This window comes from Xiphias gladius, chromosome 13 (assembly GCF_016859285.1).
Source record: "Xiphias gladius isolate SHS-SW01 ecotype Sanya breed wild chromosome 13, ASM1685928v1, whole genome shotgun sequence".
Lineage (NCBI taxonomy): Eukaryota > Metazoa > Chordata > Actinopteri > Istiophoriformes > Xiphiidae > Xiphias > Xiphias gladius.
Window position 1 is genome coordinate 12621832 of NC_053412.1, and position 22211 is coordinate 12644042.

Genomic DNA, 22211 nt, shown 5'->3' on the forward strand with positions numbered 1-22211 from the left:
ATGGAGAAAAACTAAAACGCATCACTGCTTAACGATTAATTCAGTAGAATGAAATGAAAGTAAGAAGGGAATGTGAGGGGCGTGCATCATCTTTACCACAGAGAAGTGAGCCCTCAAGCTTAAAAAGAGACCGAACAAACATAACCTTGATATTGTAATTAATACAGTATAACTTTAAGAAAATTACGGGGAGGTGCAAGAGGCACAGGATAAGTCAACCGAGGTGAACATGGAGGTATTTTCGTGTGTGTGTGTGTGTGTGTGTGTGTGTGGGGTGTATTGGATACCTCAGTTTAATGAAGACACAACTCTGAGGGAACAGTTGGTCAGTGGTTTATCAGTGCAATGTAATACTGTCCGTCCTTTATCTGAACTTTGTCCTCAGTTCCAACACTGGTGCTGCTGTCAGTCCAAACTTCAAGGTCAAATAAGCCAAAAGAAATCTTACGTATAAAAAGTGACCTGCATTGTGTTTCTTATGCAGAGTATCAACCTTTTTCCAGTATGTTTTGGATGAGTAGCCACAATTTTCCATCTGTCTGCACAGATAATTGTGTTTATTCCATGACTAATGTCTTTCGTTGGAACGAGTCATCCAAGTAGTTTATTGGAGAGACAAGAAGTCCAAAACCAACTGGCGTGGAGGTGACATTGTCTATTAAGACCTGCCTTTTTTAAACTTTTGATTCATCAGAGTTAAAACTGAATCCCCAGGGTACCAGAGTAGTCCGGTGTTGAAAAGAGATGACACTAAACAATGCTGCTTTGGTCAGAAAACATTAAAGAACCCTTCAGCTTGCTGTGATTTGGCATATTCTGTGTATGCACTTGGTACCACACTGTGCTGTCATCCTGCCGAGCCATCTGTGTAGCAACAGATTACCAGGTAGCCCTATTAATCCAGGTAGGATGCACCGCGTTAGTGAGGAAATGAAGCCGAGTGGAAAATGTTTAAATTGATAAGACCCATGTTTCCCCTCAGGCTGGAGGCTTGACTTTGACACACCAGGTTAGTGCAACAATACACTAGCAGCACAGAAGGCTTATCAGCCTGTTTGTTTGTATTTATTTATATTTTTATATAATATATATATATATATATATATATATATATATATATATATATATATATATATTTATATTTTTATATAATATATATATATATGAGACCACTGCAAAATTATCAGTTTCTCAGATTTTACTGTTTATAGTTATGTGTTTGAGTAAAATGAACAAAATTTCTCCCAAATTCCAAATAAAAATATGGTCCTTTAGAGCATTTATTTGCAGAAAATGACAAATGTTCAAAATAACAAAAAAGATTCAGTGTTTTCAGACCTCAAATAATGCAAAGAAAACAAGTTCATATTCTTTTTTAAACAACACAATACTAATGTTTTAACTAAGGAAGAGTTCAGAAATCAATATTAGGTGGGATAACCCTGATTTTCAATCACAGCTTTCATGCGTATTGGGATGCTCTCCACCAAGTCTTTCCCATTGCTGTTGGGTGACTTTATGCCGCTCTTGGTGGAAAAATTCAAGCAGCGCAGCTTTGTTTGATGGCTTGTGACCATCCATCTTCCTCTTGATCACATTCCAGAGGTTTTCAATGGGGTTCAAGTCTGGAGATTGGGCTGGCCATGACAGGGTCTCGATCTGGTGGTCCTTCATCCAAACCTTGATTGACCTAGCTGTGTGGCATGGAGCATGGTCCTGCTGGAAAACCCAATCCTCAGAGTTGGGGAACATTGTCAGAGCAGAAGGAAGCAAGTTTTCTTCCAGGATAACCTTGTACGTGGCTTGATTCATGCGTCCTTCACAAAGACGCATCTGCCCGATTCCAGCCTTGCTGAAGCACTCCCAGATCATCACCGATCCTCCACCAAATTTCACAGTGGGTGCAAGGCACTGTGGCTTGTAGGCCTCTACAGGTCTCCGTCTAACCATTAGACGACCAGGTGTTGGGCAAAGCTGAAAATTGGACTCATCAGAGAAGATGACCTTACTCCAGTCCTCCTATAGTCCAATTCTTATGGTCTTTTGCAAACCTCAGCCTGGCTCTTCTTTGCTTCTCATTGATGAAAGGCTTTTTTCTAGTTTTACATGAATTGAGCCCTGCCCCTAGGACCTACATTTCCTTCGAACTGTTCTCACCGTGCACTTCACCCCAGCTGCCATTTGCCATTCTTTTTGTAGGTCACTTGATGTCATCCCGCGGTTGCTGAGTGAGATTCGAATGAGTTGACGGTCATCCCGGTCAGTGGAGAGTATTTTTCGCCCTCTGCCGGTCTGTAGCTTTGCTGTCCCCAATGTCTGCAGCTTGACCTTGTTCTTATGAACCACCGTCTTAGAAACTGACTTTCACCTTGCCAGAGTTTAAGATTCTTGCTTCTCTCACGAACCGCAAGTCAGCATTTTCCTCTGTCTGCCATTTTCACAGGATTAGAGACCAGAAAAGAAGAGTGTTTCTTTTTCTGTTTTAGTCCATCCATCCATCATGCTGTTTTTTCATTTTCTTTTTAAAGACAGAAGAGGTATTTTCTTTTTTTTTTTTTTTTCTAAATGTATTTCTAAAGAAGACACCTGATGTGTCATATTAGGATGCTTAACTGTGTTTTGCTCTGCAGCTTCCTATAAATATTCAGGTCAGAGATGCTTTGATTAAAGTTGTTTAGTGCCTTTCAAAGATGGTCCCCCATTACACTGCACCCAGTAAACCAGCTCCATCGCCTGCTTATTAGATTTAGTTGGACAGAGAACATTCTGCTAATTAATGCTGCTGGCAGGCTGTGTGAGAGCGACTGTGTGTGTGTGTGTGTGTGTGTGTGTGTGTGTGTGTGTGTGTGTGTGCGTGCGCGTGCGTGCGTGAGCCAGAATCTGTCTGTGGCTGCTTCAGAGTGTGCTGAACTGAGATCTGTGAACCTCATTAGTGTTTGTGGGTGCGTGCTTGTGTGCATGTCTGTCTCTATGCCAGTGTGCAACTGAGAAATGTAAATGTTATTTCTGTTTGCGTGTGTGTGTGTGTGTGTGTGTGTGTGTGTGTGTGTGTGTGTGTGTATTTTTGTCTTTGACCCTCCGCTCAGGCAGGATGTGCAGGCAGACAGGCACAAATTTGCATCAGCAGCAGCACTGGGGATCTGTTTGATCTGTCCACTTATAACACGTCAGGTGGCCTTCCTGCAGAGAACCTGGGCAGCTATCTAATTTCTCAGGGAGCGAGACATACACAGATAGGAAGAAAGAGAGAGCAGGCTCAGTGAGGCTGAAGGGAAAAAGAATAATCTCTACAGCAACAGAAAACAAATGAGGACTAGGGTGGATTTAATAACAGGGAATGAGGAAGAGAGTGATAAGAACTTGGAGAAAAAAAAGTCAGAGAGTGACAGAGGCAGATAGTGAGTGAAAAGAAGTAAGTGATAAAGGGAAATGGAGGGGAAAGAGAGGAAAAGGGAAAATAAATCATATTAACAGATTGATTGTACTTTGAATTGGCTTCCTCCTGTTGTGCCTCATCACACGCTTATGTATGTCTTTTAGAGTAACGAAAAATGAAATGAACACACTCTGCAGATTGCAGATTTCAAACTCAAATAGACAGACATACAAAGTCAAAGTGTAGGCTTGTAATACAAAGAACCCACACACATTTACTGACACAAACTGGCACTCGGTCTCTTGTCATCCCTATGTTGTCAAATTCTACATATGGTGCTGAACAGCCCACTTTAACTCTGCCCCTCTTCACGCACATCTATGCATGACGTAAACGCACACACACCAAGCACAATGCCCTCTCATCCTTATATGGTTGAGACTCACATGCACTTCTCCCTACCTTCCCCTCTCTCTTTCAAATTCAAATTTATTTGCATTAATGGGTTTTAGCCATTGCTGCAAGTGTTTGACACAACGTAAACAAATGTGAGATGAAAAAAGCAGCACACACACAAACAAAACATCGATTAACCTTATGATGAACAAACAGATACTCAATAACAGTAATAAGCCAAATGGAAAATATAATGAATGTATCCACATACACTAATTTTAGGAATGTATCTATTTCGAGCTGAGCTGAGTACCCCCATCCCCGTCTCTCTCGTTGTGTCCTTCACACACACACACACACACACGCACACGCACACACAGAGAGAACTATCCAGCCTCCTCTCTTATATTGCCTAAACAAATCCAACTATTATGCTCTCTAGAACATAATACTTAGCTCCTATGAATTATAAATGCCTATGGATTCCAAGTGGCTTATTTTTAGAGGCCGCATTTGCGTGCCCACACGCGCGTGCACACACACATAATACAGATTGTTTACAAAGCTGAGGTTACGTCCCCTCCTGAGGCATGCAAAGGTTACACTAAGCATTCTGTAGCGTGTGTGTATGAATTTATGTTGCGTATTGGACCTATGGTTGTGCACATTTTGTTTTTATGAATGATAAATGTGAATGTGCATGCTAGGGTGAGGCAGTGTGTACGTGCAAGTTCTCTTGTGTTGCGTGTTTGTTTATTTGACCCCACACACACAGGAATGAGATGTAACCACAGGGGAGACATTCAAAGAGTTTAGCCTCTCTTTAGCTAAACTTTTTTTCTGTGTGCACAGAACCTGCTCGCGTCACTACAGGGGGAAATGGCCCCTGATGTTGCTGTATAATGTTGGATACACTGCAAAAAAGGGGCCATCTTAATTTGTTTATTCATTTTGCATTGAGTGTTTAAACTTAACTAACTTGAAATGTATATTTAGTTTTCCTTAAAGTGACAGATATCTGCAGCAGAATAAAGATGATCTAATTTCATTTGTGAGAGAATTCAAAAAAATTTAAACTAAATTAGAGGTAAATATTTTATTCTGTAAGCAAGTAAATAAATTCATCCAAATTTTCTTCCCTTTTTACTGTTCTTTTTAAATCCACAGTCCTCCTGATATTCATGGCCCTATGGACTGTCTTTGCTGCATACAATATGTATCCTCCCTAACCACCGTACGTTCAGACAATTCTTGAAAACCATGAAAGCAAGACCCCTCCACTTGGACTGTGGGCCTCTTTTGCATATTGTCACTAAAGGCAGAGGAGGCGTGATATTGACCCCCCCACCACACACACACACAGACACACACACAAACACACAAACACACACATACCCTTCCCTCTCTCCCCGACTGAAATTGATGGCTCCATCCAATCATGGTGACACTGATGTACTATTAGGGGCAGCATACTGCTTAGCCCAGCGGAATCAGAGCTCCCCAATATATAAATCAAACCCCAGTCTGGCGAAGCATTTGGCTTGTTATTTTGCTGCACAATAGGATTCTAGAGCCTGATATGAGAAAATGACCAAAGCTCTGCACTTTGCCATTGTTCTTTTTTTTTTTTTCTTTTTTTTTTTGTAGGTATGTGTATGATACATTATTTGTGCGCAAGTGTATGCATACGTGGGAATATTTGCAAGTACACAAGCATTTGTGAGTGGAGTCAGAATTGCAGTTGAGTGTGTGTTTATGAAACAGTGTGACTGTGTCTGTGTTCTCTCAGAAAAGAAACGCTGTAGGCTGGGTGCCTGCTGGGTGAACTATAAATAGCCTCGTGGTGACAGCAGGACTTAAAGCCTGATGTGAGAGAGAGCATCTTCCAGAGATGTCCATGTTCATTATTTAAAACTTAATATGCATTTCATTTTCTACAATAGTAATCCTGGTCATAGCCTCTGTACATTCCACTTTGCCAGTGCTGGCAACTAGTGATATGACTATTCAATCCTAAACTTATCAGTAAAGGCTCATTTAGATATCTCATCAACTGTCTTTTCTTTCTCTCTCTGTGGTAATATTTTATTTGTAGCTAAGACCAGACATGGTATATAAACCGTGCACTTTCTTTATTTCTTCTCTGTTAATCTCTTGTCTGCTGTTTGATTAATTTGGAACATTTAGACATGAGGCGTTAGCAGCGAGCAGGGTTGCATTCAATTTACCTCCCACTGCAGAGGCTGAGAACGGTCAGAGAAGAAATTTTGAGAATGATAAGACTTGAGAAACATTTATGGTTGATGTGTATTGTGGGTGCATTGTCATGTGTGGTACATACTACTGAATTTGGACGTCTTTAAAACAGATACACTGTTGAAGTAATTGTATAATACATTAATATTAACTTGAGGTGAATGTACGTTTTCACTGTATTTTACTGTTCTGAACTACACCATACCCACAGGAGCAGGACAGTCAGGAAAGTCTCGGGGCATGTCTAGATACATGAAATCATTCAGCTGCAGAGGCTTTTCTCACAGTGGATCTCTTGACCTTTTCACCCACCATTTCTCTGCTAGGCTTTTCCACACACACAACTTTATCTAGAATGAGATGTTTGAATCTCAAAAAGTGTTAATGGAAATCTCCAGGGTCAAACGGTACTGTATCTGAAAAGCTGTTATGTTACTTTGAGCCTTAATCAGGTTAGGACAGAAAGGTTATGAATTTTAAATCAGGGGTGCTTGCCTTTTAAGATTGATGGGGCTCATAATTTCAGGATTTTATAACTAATTGCCGTGTGTCACTTACCAAGTCAATCAAACAGAAAACATAACGTTCATTACCCAAATCTAACCGTGATTAAATTTCCTCCTGCTTAGGGTCAAACTTCCTCTGCGCTACCCATATCATCCCAGTGAAGAACGAAGAGGGTGTGGTCATGATGTTCATCCTTAACTTCGATTACATCCTGGACGAAGGCAGCAGTGACTCACTGGAGAGACTCAATCACACCTCACCTTCCAAAGCAGACCAGCGTGAGTAAAAGACAGAAAAGGAGCCGGTAGAGAATGATGTGGTGCAAGATAACATGACATTTGGTGGCAGCTTGTATACGCTAATCCTGGCTGCATTTGCTCTTACTACTAAATTTCTTTAGTATCTTGCCCTTGTAGCAAAATGCATAAACCCAGACGTAACTTGCAGCCATCTCCAGCTTGAGCATTCACTCTTCCTTGCAGCGGTAATCATGAGTACAGCTTCGGGGATTTTCTGCGAGACAGCTCCGTTGGCATGTTGACACCAGCGTTTAGCAGACACTGATGTGTTAGCCTGCGATCATCTCAAAGGTCTGGCCCAATTATAGCTCATAGCCTGCCAAGATGGCCTGATGAACTACTGGAGCAGTGCTGGGGAGCACTCCGCTTCCCAGAGCTGTCGGTGTAATAGTGTATAATGCCATTCCCCAGCGGTCTTCTTGAACATGCTCTTGATCCTTTCTGTCTCTTCATTGACTCTCTCTTTCTCCATTTTTTTTGTCTGTGACATCTAAAGCAGGAGCAAGGAGGACCAGAGGTCACCTCCAGATGACTGTAATTGGATGAGGCCCTTAACAGGCTGTTGCCTCATGGGGGGTGTGGTGAAAAGTGTTGGGAGCTGTGTGTGTTGAGTGTATAAGTGAGTGTTGTCTCTGTGTGTGTCTGTGTTCACTATGGACTCTTACGAAACCATGTTCGCAATTCAATTTGTGTGTGTGTGTTTGTGCAGGCGTTTACATGTCACTGACAAAGCCCGCCTCTTTCATTTTTTTAAGGGAGCTAATTGCTCAGCCTGAGCACAGGGGCAATCCCCTGATGGAGCAGGACTCTATGAATTAAAGCCTATTCGTGCCTGTCTGAATATCTAAGCGGGAGTCCCTGCAAATCTGGTGGTGAGGTCTAGATTTGTTTACGAGGTTGAGTCCCAGTGCTGGACACCATCTCTCTCTCTCTCTCTCTCTCTCTCTCTCTCTGCCTACACACAACCTCTGCCATCGCAGGGATTACCGGCGAGAATCAGCATTTTTCTTGGCCTCATTTCATCACAGCCCTCCCTCAGCTAATTCTAGAAACCTAGTACTGCACTTTCTACTAGCAGATGAACAGAGGTCACACATTATGAATAATTCTGCATAACGTAAGAGAACATCAAAGATGAAGAAACTGCTACAGATGTAAATTTAACTCAGTGGAACCTACAGTGTTACTATTGTAAGGAATAGCTCTACAGTATGTGCAGGAGCAGCTGCGTGTAGATGGAGCAATTTTGATGATCCATGTGCTGCATTATCTCGACTCCTTCTGGGGAATGAGCAGCCATGCATTAGGTGCCGTTATCGATTTGCTTTTGTCACTCAGCGACAACTCATCCATTCTGGAACCTGCCAGGATTCTCCCATTTTGCTTTGATGTGGCTGAACTGGATCACTTTTGCAGGCATTTAATTTATGGGTCTCAACTAGGACCTCCATAAAGCAGTGTTGAAATGCTTTACTGTTTTCAGAAAAACACCAGGATATGCATAGCGATTCATGTATTTTATTATTAGGGATGTTCTGACCCTTAAGATCGGTATCGGAGCAGATCCGGGGATATTCTAATAGATCAGTATCGGTTAAAGTAAGCCCGGTGCTGTCTTATCTGTACTATACTGTGTTTGTCCACCTCAGTGTATAAGTGTCACAGCACTGCTGTTCTTTATGACAGTGTGAGCATTTGGGTGCATAAACGAGTGAAAATTGGTGAGTGTGGCGAATGAGAATATTTTTAAGCACACAGGTGAGTGACCGAGGTTTGACAACCGGATAGACAAATTACACAGATTTGCTAAGGGCTGATGCTAATGAGCCTGTTATTGAATCCTGCATCCCTCCTCTCTTTTTTTTATAAGCTAAATACAATGCACAAAACGTTCTGGTAGCAGCTTCTCATTTAGCCGGTAGTGACTGACACTTTCACTGGTTTAAAATGACAAAAGTTGTCAGCAACAGATTCCGTGATTAACCTCATGGCAGGCCAACATTAAACTATGCTGTTGTCTGGTTGGTGTGCTCTCTGCAATCATGCGCCTGTACTCAGAATCATTTGAGAGGTAAAAGAATCACCACTCTAACAACGCTGTACAATTGCAAGAGGACTGCATGTTTTTGTAGTTCCAACAACTCCAACAGAGTGACACATCTTATATCTAGCGGATCTCATAACTTCAGTTTCAGGAGTTGCATTCTCCCAGTTAATCTTTCTTCCATATCATATCAGTTAACGACTTCATAGTTGAACAAGGACCCTCACTATGGATCAGGTAGCTCGGAAAAGCTGAGCCGAATGTAGTTAAACTGTTATTTTAATGTGATCAGGATCGGGGTCAAAAGAAACTTGATTGGGACATCCTTAATTATTATTGTTGCAGGGTAGAAGTAGAACACTTCGTAGGCATCAGACAGTCAACCTGCGCATCGGTAAAGGGGCAGAATGTGCCACATACTAAAGGCGGATAGTGGCACACATTAGCATGTGGTCGGTACACTGGGCCAGTGTCTCAGTGTTTGACGACAACTCACATCTGATATTGAAAAGATCAAAATGTTTAATGTTTCCCACCAAAATAGTGATCTGTGTCCACACATAACATGATTGAAACAGTTCAAAGTCAGTCTGGTGATGTGTTTTTTTTTTTGTTTGTTTTTTTTTATGCTGATCAGAACACAAACTCTGGTGTGGACCAAACAAAGGGTTTGCCTTAAAAAGAGGCTTTTATGAAAAACTCAGTTGCATGGTTATAAGACATTTGTCTTTAATATCAAGATAAGAACTAAACAAAATAAATGAACCTGATTTTCAGCTCAGCAACCGTTTCCCCATCATATTGCACTATTAGTTTCTGTAACTACTATTGAAGACAAATAAAACCTTCAAATGCGTTTCGCTGTCAAACCAAAAAAAAAAAAAGCTTTGTGTTTGTCTCTGCTCCTTACCAATTTTATGCACATGAAAGATGTGAAAAAAGTACTCGCACGAGAATGTCAAAACGACCATTTGTGGTTGAAAAGTTGTCACTCAAGAAACATAAAAGAAAAGAAGTGGGAACAAGACCGCAGTGTGCAGATGCATTTTATCTTTCATTGGTGAGGATGAAGAGAATTGAACAACACACTTAAATACAGCCTAGGGTGCAGAATATTGTTGTTGCCAGTTCGATTCTAGCCAGGGACTATTATCGCACATTATTGCCCTCTCTTTCTCCCCCATGTTTACTGTCACACTCAGCCTGCAACTATCTTAATGAAAGAAAAATGCAATAAAAAAAATAAAAACAACAGTCTAACTACTATTAACTCGGTTCATTGCAATCATGCTTTAATTTTGTCTCTATGCAAATAATTGCAGGGTAATGTGGGGACACAGCAGAATTATCCATGCAACTTTCTAGAACTGGTGAGTAATAGGAGAACTGGGAGCCCAGGTAAATACTCCTAAAGGTAAAAGAAAGCTGCATGCAAATCAGTTAGTTCATTTAACATCAGCTTAAATCACAAGAGTAAGGAGACAAACAAAAGGACACCAAGCTGTTTTTTGTCCTGCTTTTACCAAAGGATGAAGGTTTATTGTTCTCTTTCTACCTCTCCCCTGACATCTGAATCATGCTTACATTACAGGAAGACATTTCACTCCCCAACATGGGGATCTGAGGGCCCAATTAATATTCAATGCAAATATTACTATCTGGTATCATAGCAACAATAGCCACTGTGCGTCCATTGGTGGTGTAAAGCTGCTGGTGAGTTTTTGCAGGGAAAGAATGAGAGGGTTTGGAGAGGGTGAGGTGAGTGAGAGGGAACACACACACACACACGTGTACAGTACAGACACACAACCCAGTAAGAGCACTCAAAGGTTCAACCCTTTCACTATCAAAATTAAATATAGCTACATACAGTGTTCTCAGGCACCATGAAAGCATGACTGAATTATGAGCTAATTAAAAGATTTATAGACTATACTGTGTGTATATTTATAGCTCTAGACACAGAGCTCAGAGCATGTGAATGCTCATGAGCTACCATTCATTATTTTGTTAAGGTGTCTTTTTACCAGTCAAGGCAAGTGTTTAAATCAAGCTGTCGGAAATGTGTAATGCTGCTTGATCAATTGTTAAAAATATCAGTATTGTAATATTGCAGTGGTGCATGAGGGAACAATTTTGTTTTGGGAGGGGAAAATATTTGACATTGCCCACTAAACAGGGTTCTGTGTGATGTGCTCTTTGGCATACAAATTGAGTTTGCTGGTTTAGGATCAGCCTCAGAATGATGGTTCAGGTGATAGTTTTGATCAGCAGTCTTATCAGCCTCATAGCAGCGAGCTCAGGTGAAACAGAACTTTGGTCGTGATTCTTTTGCAGAAACAAGAACACAAGTATAACTTACTTTCATTAGATAAGTGACTTGTTTAGACATACAGAACTTTAGATTTGAGCCGTAGCGTCAGATCCTGCTCTGAATCATCAATTAAATGTAAATTATAATTTCCGGCATCATCAGCATCTGGCTAGAGATTTTATTTAAACATACTACACTGACCCAAACAGACACAGAGCATTTTGTCTAATATTAGCTTCTTTCTCTCTTCATTGTGTCACACTCATCCTAATAGAAGGGGCAATGAGCAAGATAAAGATGCATGCTGCTCCCTGCCAAACCTTAAACATTAATTCTATTTTCTATTTAACATCCATAGCTGCAGCACTTTTTGCAGACATTGGACTTGAACATGGTTTGTCAAATACAATATGCTGTAGTTTGCTTGACGGGGACATAAGCATGTGGTACGAGGAGGTTGTTCCATAAATTCAAGTTTGCTCATCCATTACAGGGATTTGGTTTTCACTGTGCCTCATGGCAGTAAGACTTGTTTTCGAGGACCAAGACAGCATTCTGATATGTATGGCATATGTTCAGGCAACTAAATGATTCACAACATGCAGGCCATGGTTTGCGGTCCATATGTGAAATCCTGTGAACATGACTGTCTCTCTCATGACATGTTTGCAGATATTGTTAGATGACACTAAAAGTGTCTGTTTGTGAATGGTGTGTCTGCGTGGGTGTGTGCTGTGTGTATGTAGCGTAGCGTTCGTTTTAAATGTTTTAAAGTTACTAAATGTAACTATATTGTCATTTTTCTTCACCCTTTCCTGCATAACCTGCCCTCACAATTTCCTACTCTAATGACAGCAGCACCCTAAATATCACTGTCACTGTTGCATTCTCCTTCATCTCTCCAGGAGCTATCAATCACTGCACATAATCCTTTATAGGGGTGACTCCTCAACGCAATACTGTCATTATAACATTTCAGAAAATGTCCTCCTCCATGAATAATTGAAGGAAATTGAAGATTGAACTCATGCCTGAGGCGGAATGGGCATGCGTTTTTAAGATAGCTACACTGGCATGCTTTTCAGTGCTATTGGCAAACAAGTAGGAGATATCAGCAGGGATGTTGATGACTGCAAGCAAGTTCTGGTACAAACACACCATGAAAACACAACACAAGGTCAGTGGGGGTTATGTCGATCCCACTGGCTCATTAAAAAAACCACCGTGTACTCTGTTTTTATGCTGTCTTTGGTCTCACTGAGCAAATAAGAGTGACTTAGCTATCCACTGCCTCAGAATTTATATGTTGCCCGAAGGCGCGCCATACTTAGTGTTACTGGTCACCATAAACTGTTGTCAGATGAGGTATTAGTATGGATTAATATGACAGTGGTAAATTCAGTGTGACACTCCATAGTCTCATTCTCATTTGCTCTCTCTTCTACTCTGTCAGGGAAAGGGAGATTCTTTCGCTTCCGTTTCCCAGCCTTACATCTCCTGGGCATCAGCAAGCAGTCTCTGCCCCAGGAAGACCCAGATGCCGTCATGGTGGACTCCCCTCGTCACAGCGACGGCTCGGTGGCTACGCACGACTACCAACTCCCTGCCACCCGCGAGAGCTGCAGTCCCTCTTACGCTAATGACACCCGCGCCCTCATCGGCCCCAGCCACTGTTCCACCCCCGTGTCCGGGCCTTTGGACCACTCGTCACCCAAAGGCCCCTGGGACAGGATATATCAGGACCAGGCCATTGCCCAGACCCAACACCAGAGCCAGGAGGACACATTTATTGCCGCTCCGTCAATCCCAGGCCTCACTCCAACCGCCTCCAGAGAGAGTGTGTGCAGTATTCGCAGAGCCTCCTCCGTACATGACATGGAAGGCTTTGGGTCCAACTCAAAGATGGCGTTCAGAGACAGACATGCCAGTGAAGGTAGGAATCTCCTGCTACCCCACCTTTTAAAGTATGCTGTAAAGCAGTTTTTGGGAATTTCAAACACATACTACCCCATTTTGAAGGTATTCTAGTTGTAGTTTCTCTTTTTAATTAAAAAGAAGTGGCCCTTGACAGTGCATGGCAGGTAGCTGCTGCCATAGCCAAAACACAGTTGTCTTGTGGTCAATACTCAAATGTTGTATTTTACAGTAAGGGACGTATGATAGAATTTATTACTCAGGACAAATATTTGCTATAATTTGGCTATATTAATTACCAAACTCCCTTTGGTCCCAAAATACGAGATGCGGCTTGAAGAGTCTCTTAATTAGTATTATGCTGAGTCATCATCTATACTCTGTGCTATTGATCTTCCCTCGAATCTAAATCGCTCATTAGCCTTTTGCCCCCATTTGGTTGAGGGCAGAAGTGCCCCAGTCGGGCCCAGTTTCCTCCAGGCCAATCAATCTACCACCACCCCCTTATCTACGATCCTCATTTAAACAGCTCCCAGCGGCTGACACAGTAATGTATATACCTCACTGAAATGAATGTTCATGGTCTCAATGAACAAGTAGTGGTGGTTTAATGCCAGCCCCCATTTTTCATTGTAGAAAACCAGAAATTATTTTCTCATCTCCACTCCCCTTTTTCTTTGTTCTCCAATGGCGTGTTGCTGCCGTCACAGACAACGGTCGCAATATCAAAGGTAACCAACAGCAGCCTGCTGCATCTTGAGTTGTAAATTTTAGCACGTCTACTGGATAATACATGTGTACTGCATAAGGGCTGCTTGCTGCATGAGCTTTCCACATCACTGAGGTTTATGTTGAATGCAAATGCCTTGGTGAATGACTGACAGTGTGTTTGTAAGTTCTTGGACCGGAGCCTCAAAACACTGGCAAAGCACTAAATGACTAAGTCTCAGTGCACATGACCCTCCGAACCCTAGCCAGTCGCCCAGGGGAAGGCTCGGTTAAAAAAAACAAAAACAAAACAAAACACTGACCTCTGCACACGCTTGCATGAAGCATCACATTAAATCTCTCCTGCTTTTGTTCATTGAAGAAAATCAATGAAGCTTCACGAGATGATACCTCCCACTGTCTGTAACCTGTTTTCCTCCATGCAACGTCTGGTTCCTTGTTGCCATGACTAGTGAATGAAAAAAAACCTGAATGTTTTTCCATTTGAATTCCATTAGCGCACCCTTGTCTTTCTCCCTTATACAATGGAACTGTAGCAGTGCTTATGCTGCATGCATTTCACAGTACATATTTTGACTTCCTGAAGACCAAAAAAACTCAGTTTCTCTAGAAGTCTTATTTATTTACACGCGATGCATTGCTGTTTTAATTGTGATTTAGATTCAAAGGACTATTTCCCAAAATAATGTTTTGTTCACACACATGAACATTTGAAATCTATAAGGATCTACTCCCACAGATGCCAAAGTGTTCTACTTCCTGATAAATGCCATAATGTGATATTTTAAGTAATGTTGTTTGTACCCATGACTACTGACCCTGCAATCCAACCACCCTTCCATAATTCCATTTTCCCCTTTACTTCCTATTTCTTTTCTCTCCTGGTTTGCTAGTATCTCGCTCCTGGATGGCTGGGGGTATGGCTTCAGCTTTTTCTTTTACGCTATGTTTTATGATTTAGTGATGTTTCCTTACTATGGCATGTATTGAAGCTGCGCATGCAGTCTCTCATCCTCAGCTGTCTGTTTCTCTGTCCTTGACCCTCAATCACTGTACTGTACTTTGTGAAAGGGGGGAAAAATAGTGCACTCCTCGACTGCTGGCTCACATGGCTGAATCAGCAGTTCTCTCTTTTTCACTTTTTATCACTCTCGTTGGGCCATGTGTGTAGTGTGTTGTGCTGTCACATATTGTTGCAGTGTTGGATGCTTTCACAAGAAGGCAGGGAATTAAAGTGTGAGGGTCAGAGTTTATGCTGCTGTGAATGTAGTATAATAGGGGAAAACACTCGTTATGTCCAGGCTTCATCAGACTGATAGAGGATTTGACTAACTGTGTGAAGTTGCATTTTTTATTGTGCATTGAGTCATTCTTTTCTTCCACCAAAAGAGTTCTTCATTATCTTTTAATGAGAAACTTTGAAATGCCTGTTCATCCTAGATGGGTAACTTAGAGGGTGTAGAGTTCGTATTTCGGTATCTGTGGTATTTTCAGTGTTGTGGTTGAACTCACTCCAAAAGTGGCCGCTCCATACTCACTACCCATGTCACAACAATCAAGTGAACACTAGACTGTTCTGACGTCCACAAATCACAAAGCCTGTTAGATCAACAATAGTCCAACCATAGTACAAGATGTGGCAACTTTTAACGATGACATCCTCCCTCTGTCGCTTTATCTTTTAGGGCCACTCAGCCAGATCAAATCCAGCCTGCTTGGCTCCACCTCCGACTCCAACCTGAACAGGTATAGCACCATCAACAAGATACCCCTCATCACGCTCAACTTCTCTGAGGCCAACAATGAGAAGAAGTGCCCCTCACCTCCGTCCTCTGAGAAAACCATCATTGCGCCAAAAGTTAAAGACCGCACACACAATGTCACCGACAAGGTCACACAGGTAAGATGCTAAGTGTAAAAAAAAAAAAAAAAAAAAAAAAAAGTTAGAGTGCAAAAATCCTATTCACAAAAATCTATGAAAAGTTTGATTTTGTGAAAAATCCTTTGAGACTTTTTCAAATCTGTGGGTTTTGAATCTTTATGTTCATATGAAAACTTAAAGCAGTGTACAGCACAAAATGTACTGGTGGAGCCTTTAAATCCTTTATACAATAGTATGAATAATAATAATTTCTGGCAGGTAAATAGCGACCAGTGAGCCAAATCCAGGGCCTCTACCAAAAATATGTATCACCCAGACAAAACATTTACATGATTTTTTTTGCAAATCTACTGTGAATAACAATGTAAAAACAAGGCTTGTGTAAATCCCAACAAATATATCCCCTTAACATGTAAGTGTTTGGTGTTGAAAAGAAGTCTTATAAAGTTAGCAGATGGATGACAAAAATAAATATTATAATCCACTTTATTTAAATGAAACAAGTACCCCATGAATTCAAATGGTTTTTATTCCATGGTTTTAGCCTATTTGACCAAAACATTTGTCTAATTTTTTTGCCAATTAAATATAACATATAACACATGAACTGCTTTAACCATGTTAGCCCTCACTTAAAAATGGGAAAAATTAAATCTGCCCTCAGACACAATCAACCAATTAAAAATAAATTTTGTTCTTAAATAAAGTAAATAAACAAAACATGTTGAAAACACAAGGGCCTCTATTTCTAGAGCATCTTCAATCAGCAAAGCTCAAAATGCTCAATGATTGAACCTGATTGCTGACCCCTGCAACAGGTAGTTTCAGCCACGCAGTCATGATCACACTATGTTCTATCCATGTTAGAAATCCAATAAAAAAACAACAAATTTGTCTTCCCTCGTGTACTTTTTATGTGTGGGAATTTCTGTTTTAAAAAAGCAATCCTTCACACTGCTCATATGATATCAGTGCTGCATAAAAATCCATCAACCACAGACAGTTAAATGATGGATTTTAGTTTTTTGTCATGGGTATTATGGGTACTTTGCTGTTGCCTGAAGCTGAAAACAGAAAACAATTAAGAATAGAAAAAGCACTAAAACTTTGTTCTGAGCATGTATATATATTTATTAATTAATTCCACCAATCATTTGTTGACTGTCTGAGGTTTTGCAGACTGGAGTGGAGAGACATTGGAATTCAATAGTAATGTTTGTCACAATATCAATTACTACCATCACAAATCACACTTGCAAGAAACAAGTGTGATTTGTGACGACACACACACACACACACACACTGCCCTCTGTGAGCCTCAGGATGATTAATTGAAACTCAAGGTGTCTGATACTTAAAACAGTGGAGGCGTCTATCTCTGGCAGATAATTAGGGATGCTCCTACCGCTGCCAGACAGCATCCAGAGCTCAGGCCACACTTCTAGAGTTACGGACAGGGTTAGAGGTCATTCTCAACCTCCCCTGCCAGGGCTGAGAGGCAGCACAGAATAGACAGGGACCGTAACGTCTTCCCAGGGGTGGGCCAAGGCTGCCCCAAACTACTGATTAGGTCTCAGTTTTGCATTTTGCCCAGTAATGGTGTAATGGATCGAGGGTACAGGAATTGACCCGTTTGCCCTTCAGAGGCAGCTTCGGGTGAAGGCCTTAGACGCGAGACAGAGCAGACTACAGTGCATCACATTGACCTCTGTCTAGCATTAAAGGCAACGTTATTAAGCAGCAGAGAGGGCAGGCTTGTTAAGGTGGTTTTATTGGAATTTTGCTACATATGGGTACATACTGGTTTCCAGAGGACCTGGAAGTTGTCCGGCAGAGCAGTGTCAAATACATGTTTCTGTGGATTCACTGGTGGCTCTACCAGTGATACCCCCCCCACCCTTTTTTTTTTTTTTCTTTAAACATAACAATTATTATACCAACAAACAGATACATAGGCAATGGATGGATTGCAGGTGTCCCCATTGTCTCCATTATTCCCATCTTCCACAGTTTGGGTCTGTAAAAACCTCTCTAGACACCTGACTGTGAGGAACACAAAGCGACAGCAGATGTCTTGAAACCAGCTCTGGACTCCTGAGTTTATTTGAAGCCATGATCAAGGTGTCTGAACAGACACTCTCTCTCCTGGTCTTGGCTGCCTCACAGCTACCACAGGCAGATGGAGGGTTCACTCATGAAGCCGGTCAACTACAAAAGAAAACAGACTTGTAGCTCACATGCTGTTTCTTACATTTTCTCAGGGCATGCTCCTCATGTACTTATGAGTCTCAACGTGGAATCACACCAGTGGTAAATGCATTATTTTAAATGATGAAGGCCACGTGATTAACCACAGAAACAGGAAAGAACTCTACTCTTATAAATATTACCCCAGCCCAGACAGTGTATACGAAAAAAGAACTGGAGAATGGGAGAGAGCTAATGCTCATTTGCATATTGTTTGAAGATTGGCCAAACCCAGAACTAGCCTTGCATTATCCCACAAGAGAATTCATTTTTTCCATGTGCACATAGTTACAGTAGGTACGTTAAATAATTAAGATGGGATCTTTTATTTAGAAACAGATTGGCTACAACACGTAAATCCAGGACTTTAAGTCTGCCAACCAACCAACTCCTTCCAGGCTTCCTAGCAAGCCGAGGAGTAATGTATCCATGCAAGCTGAAGCTTAGCATATCCAACAGAAATCGTTTTAATAAGATAAAAATCTAAACAAGTATTTGAAAGTCAATAGCAATTACACATTGACTTGTGATTTTAATGAAACAAGCATTTGAATCACCCATTTTCAATGAAGTGATAGCCCGATGAATAATAGAACGCATTCCCTTTGTCTGTACTTTTAATTTCTGATCGATTTCAAAGGTTACAGATCAGAAGGTAGAAGCGTTTGACCCTCACCATCGCAAATAGGGCAGGAGTTTCTAATAACCAGTTCAGTTATTAACACTTTAGCCCTTATCTTGAGCTATACATCATCCTTCTATACCCCATTCCTTTCCTCTCAATCATAGCGGTATGAAGGTGACCAGGCCAGAGATAAGGGGACATAGAATAAGTGATGGATGCCAAAATAGTCGTTTGAGGTTCATCCTTTCTGTTTAATTCCCTTGCTCACTGGCACACAATAATTGTCTCTCTGCCCTTGCAGCTCATGTACTTTACCTGCCTCTCTGCCTTTGCATTCCTCCTTAGGGCTACAGTAATCAGCAGTGAAAGAGCCACGACCTGAGAATTCAATCCTATTGAAGTGTCAGACACTTAGATGAATAGAAGTATCCTCAGTCTGCACCTATAATTACCTCCAAGTCATGGAGACTCTTATCTGAAATGGTCCATGACAGTGCTATAATATTGATGTTAAAAGCCATTTGGGTATATATGGTAACTGCAATAACAGAGATAATGATAGTGACATCCAGGCTTGCTGGGAAAGGATTTTACTTCATTACACGATGCAAAACATTGTTATAATTTTATGCAGGCTGTTGTTTTCCGTAGACTCTTTGTGCAGATTTCTTTTTTTTATATATATATTTCTTTTTTTTACCTGAACCTGTTTTTTCTGTTCTGCTGCTAAGTTATGCACAACTTCCAAGATATTTTTGTCTCACAAGTGATCATGATAAAAGATTTCATTCCTAAAGCAGTAGCTGTAATCTTAGGATTTTCTAAAGTTTATGGCACAATAACATTAAGCTGCTGAATAGATAATGTGAAAAATATTTTAATCATTGTAAAAATTTCAAATTATTAGACTAGAATCCGTTTGTTTATCCTTCACTTACCACATGAATGATTTATTTGGGTAAAGTGGGAAATTCATGCCTCAAGTAATCTGCTCATGCACGGTTTTCTTTTAGTTAGGAGATAACGTTGAACTGCATTAGGATTATACTGTATGTACTGTTGTAGTACTGTAGTTCAAACTCTTACTGCCAGATTACTCACATATCAACAAACATGACCTTTACTTGACTACTCGATCTAACCATATGCTACAATCGAATTCTACTTACTACGTAGTTCGCACAACGATTTAAAGGCACAGACATGCTACTACATGTTGGCTTATATTGAACTGTATTTACATTTTACTGAATTTAACTGAACACAGAGTTGAGAATTAGCCATTTTAGTACTGTACCTTCACAAAGTCATATTTGTGAGAGGCAGATTATAATTAAAGGAATGGTCAAAATCGATGCAGCAGAGGCTGAGATACCTGACTTTGGTCTCCCAGAAAACAATGGATCCTACATTTCCCATTGTGCAGCTTGATATAGCATCTTTTCTGGGAACTTAACTGTCTCATATACCCCCATCAGACCTCTCAGTACCTCAGACAATTGCTTTCTGGTTGTACCAAGAATAAGATCAGCAGCTGGTAAAAGTGCATTTAGTTACTCTGCCTGATGAGCTAGATCTATAAAAACTGTATCTACATTTAAATCTAAGCTCAAAACCTTCCTGTTTTCTCAGGCCTATGAACAGTGTTTGTGTGTGTCAGTGTTTTCTGGTTCAACTCAGACACACATACAGAATAAATTATTATTTTAAATTATTATTAATTGTTAATTAAACTAATCTTAAATTTCTCTTTGATTCAGTATACTTGGCTGAAAAAAACAATCTGCCGCAAACACAATGAAATTACACTGTTTTTGGGTGAGAGCAGAAAAGATGGCAAACATTACTGACACCATTGAAAATAATCCAACACTGATAAAATTTCATCAAGTAAATTGATAAATTCTTTCTCCTTCCTCAGGTTCTTTCGCTCGGTGCAGACGTTCTACCTGAATACAAGCTCCAGACACCACGAATCGACAAGTGGACCATCCTTCACTACAGCCCCTTCAAAGCAGTGTGGGACTGGCTTATCCTACTGCTGGTCATCTACACGGCCATTTTCACACCCTACTCTGCTGCCTTCCTCCTCAATGACATTGAGGAGCAGAGGAGGCGGGAGTGCGGCTACTCCTGCTCACCACTAAACGTAGTGGATCTGATTGTGGACATCATGTTCATTGTGGACATTCTCATAAACTTCAGGACCACTTACGTCAACACCAATGAGGAAGTGGTCAGCCACCCGGCCAAGATTGCCATCCACTATTTTAAAGGCTGGTTCCTCATAGACATGGTGGCCGCCATCCCATTTGACCTGCTCATCTTTGGCTCAGGATCAGATGAGGTGAGAGGGGGGTAATCACTTACTTAGTTAATCAGTCAATATTATATCAGCCAGTCAGACTTGGGGAGAATGAAAGAATAATTAGAGGTTGGCCGATCCATCAATTTGAATTTTCTTAGTGGAGGAGGAGACAGAAATAAGCACGAAGAATAAATTGAACATTAGTGCGCAGGAGCAGAGAAACACACACATACAGTCAGTCAGAAAGTATTCAGACCCCTTCACTTTTTGCACACTTTGTTGGGTTGTAGATTTAATTTTAAATTGATAAAATTGAATTCAATCCACACTCAATAATCCATAATGACAGAGTGAACACATGTTTTTTAGAAAGCCTTTTAAATTTACTAAAAATCAAAAAATGAAATGTCATTTCTAAAAGTATACAGACCCTTAATTCAGTACTTTGTAGAAGCCCCTTTGGCAGCAGTTGCAGCGTCATGTCTTCTGGGGTTAACCTCTACAAGATTTCAACCCTGGATTTGGGCAGTTTATCCCATTCTTCCTCGTAGATCCTCTCAAGGTCTGTCAGACTGGATGGGAAGTGTCTGTGAACTACCATCTTAAGGTCTCCTCAGATGCTCTATGGGGCTTAAGTTTAGGCTTTGGCTGGGCCACTCAAGGACAGTCAAAGACATGTCCTGAAGATAATCCAGCATTTTCTTGGCTGTATACATCAGGTCATTGTTGTGCTGAAATTTGAACTGTCGTCTCAGTCTCAGGTCAGGAGCAGGTTTTCTTCAAGGACCTCTCTGTATTTGGCTGCATTCATCCTTCCATCAGTTCTGACCAGTCTCCCTGTCCCTGCCGCTGAGAAGCACCTCTATAGCATGATGCTGCCACTACCATGCCTCACCATAGGGATGGTATTAGCCAGGTGATGAGCAGTACCTGGTGTTCACCAGACGTAGTGTTTTGGAGTTCTGCGCAGTGTTACGTTTTACCTTTTTAAGGTAGCTACTCTACCATAAAGGCCTGATTGATGGGGTTCTGCTGAGATGGTCATCCTTCAACAGGTTCTCCCTTATCTGCAGAGGACTTTTGAAGCTCTGTTAGGGTGACCGTTGGGTTCTTGGTCACCTCCCTGATCAAAGCCCTTCTACCGAATTACTCAATTTGGCTAGACGGCCAACTGTAGGAACACTCAAAGCTTTAGAAATGGTTTTATAACCTTGCCCTGATCTATAACTCGCCACAATTCTATCATGGAGGTCTGCAGGAAGTTTGTTGGACTTTAAGCCTTGGTTTTTGTCCTGACATGCAGTGTGAATTGTG

The 22211-nt window shown here is 41.1% G+C and overlaps 1 protein-coding gene across 7 annotated transcripts in view; it reads left to right on the forward strand.

The window, feature by feature from the left end:
* kcnh7 (potassium channel, voltage gated eag related subfamily H, member 7) overlaps nucleotides 1-22211 on the forward strand; it is a 72639-nt gene that overhangs the window by 22060 nt on the left and 28368 nt on the right. For 4 of the 7 annotated variants that reach the window (XM_040142287.1, XM_040142282.1, XM_040142286.1 and 1 more), the window contains 6 exons: nucleotides 6658-6813; nucleotides 12646-13125; nucleotides 13817-13837; nucleotides 14729-14752; nucleotides 15521-15735; nucleotides 20511-20936. In XM_040142287.1, the coding sequence (XP_039998221.1) occupies nucleotides 6658-6813; nucleotides 12646-13125; nucleotides 13817-13837; nucleotides 14729-14752; nucleotides 15521-15735; nucleotides 20511-20936 (1322 nt within the window). The remainder of the gene's footprint in view (nucleotides 1-6657; nucleotides 6814-12645; nucleotides 13126-13816; nucleotides 13838-14728; nucleotides 14753-15520; nucleotides 15736-20510; nucleotides 20937-22211) is intronic. The other 3 variants (XM_040142284.1, XM_040142283.1, XM_040142285.1) reach the window with 3 other exon arrangements.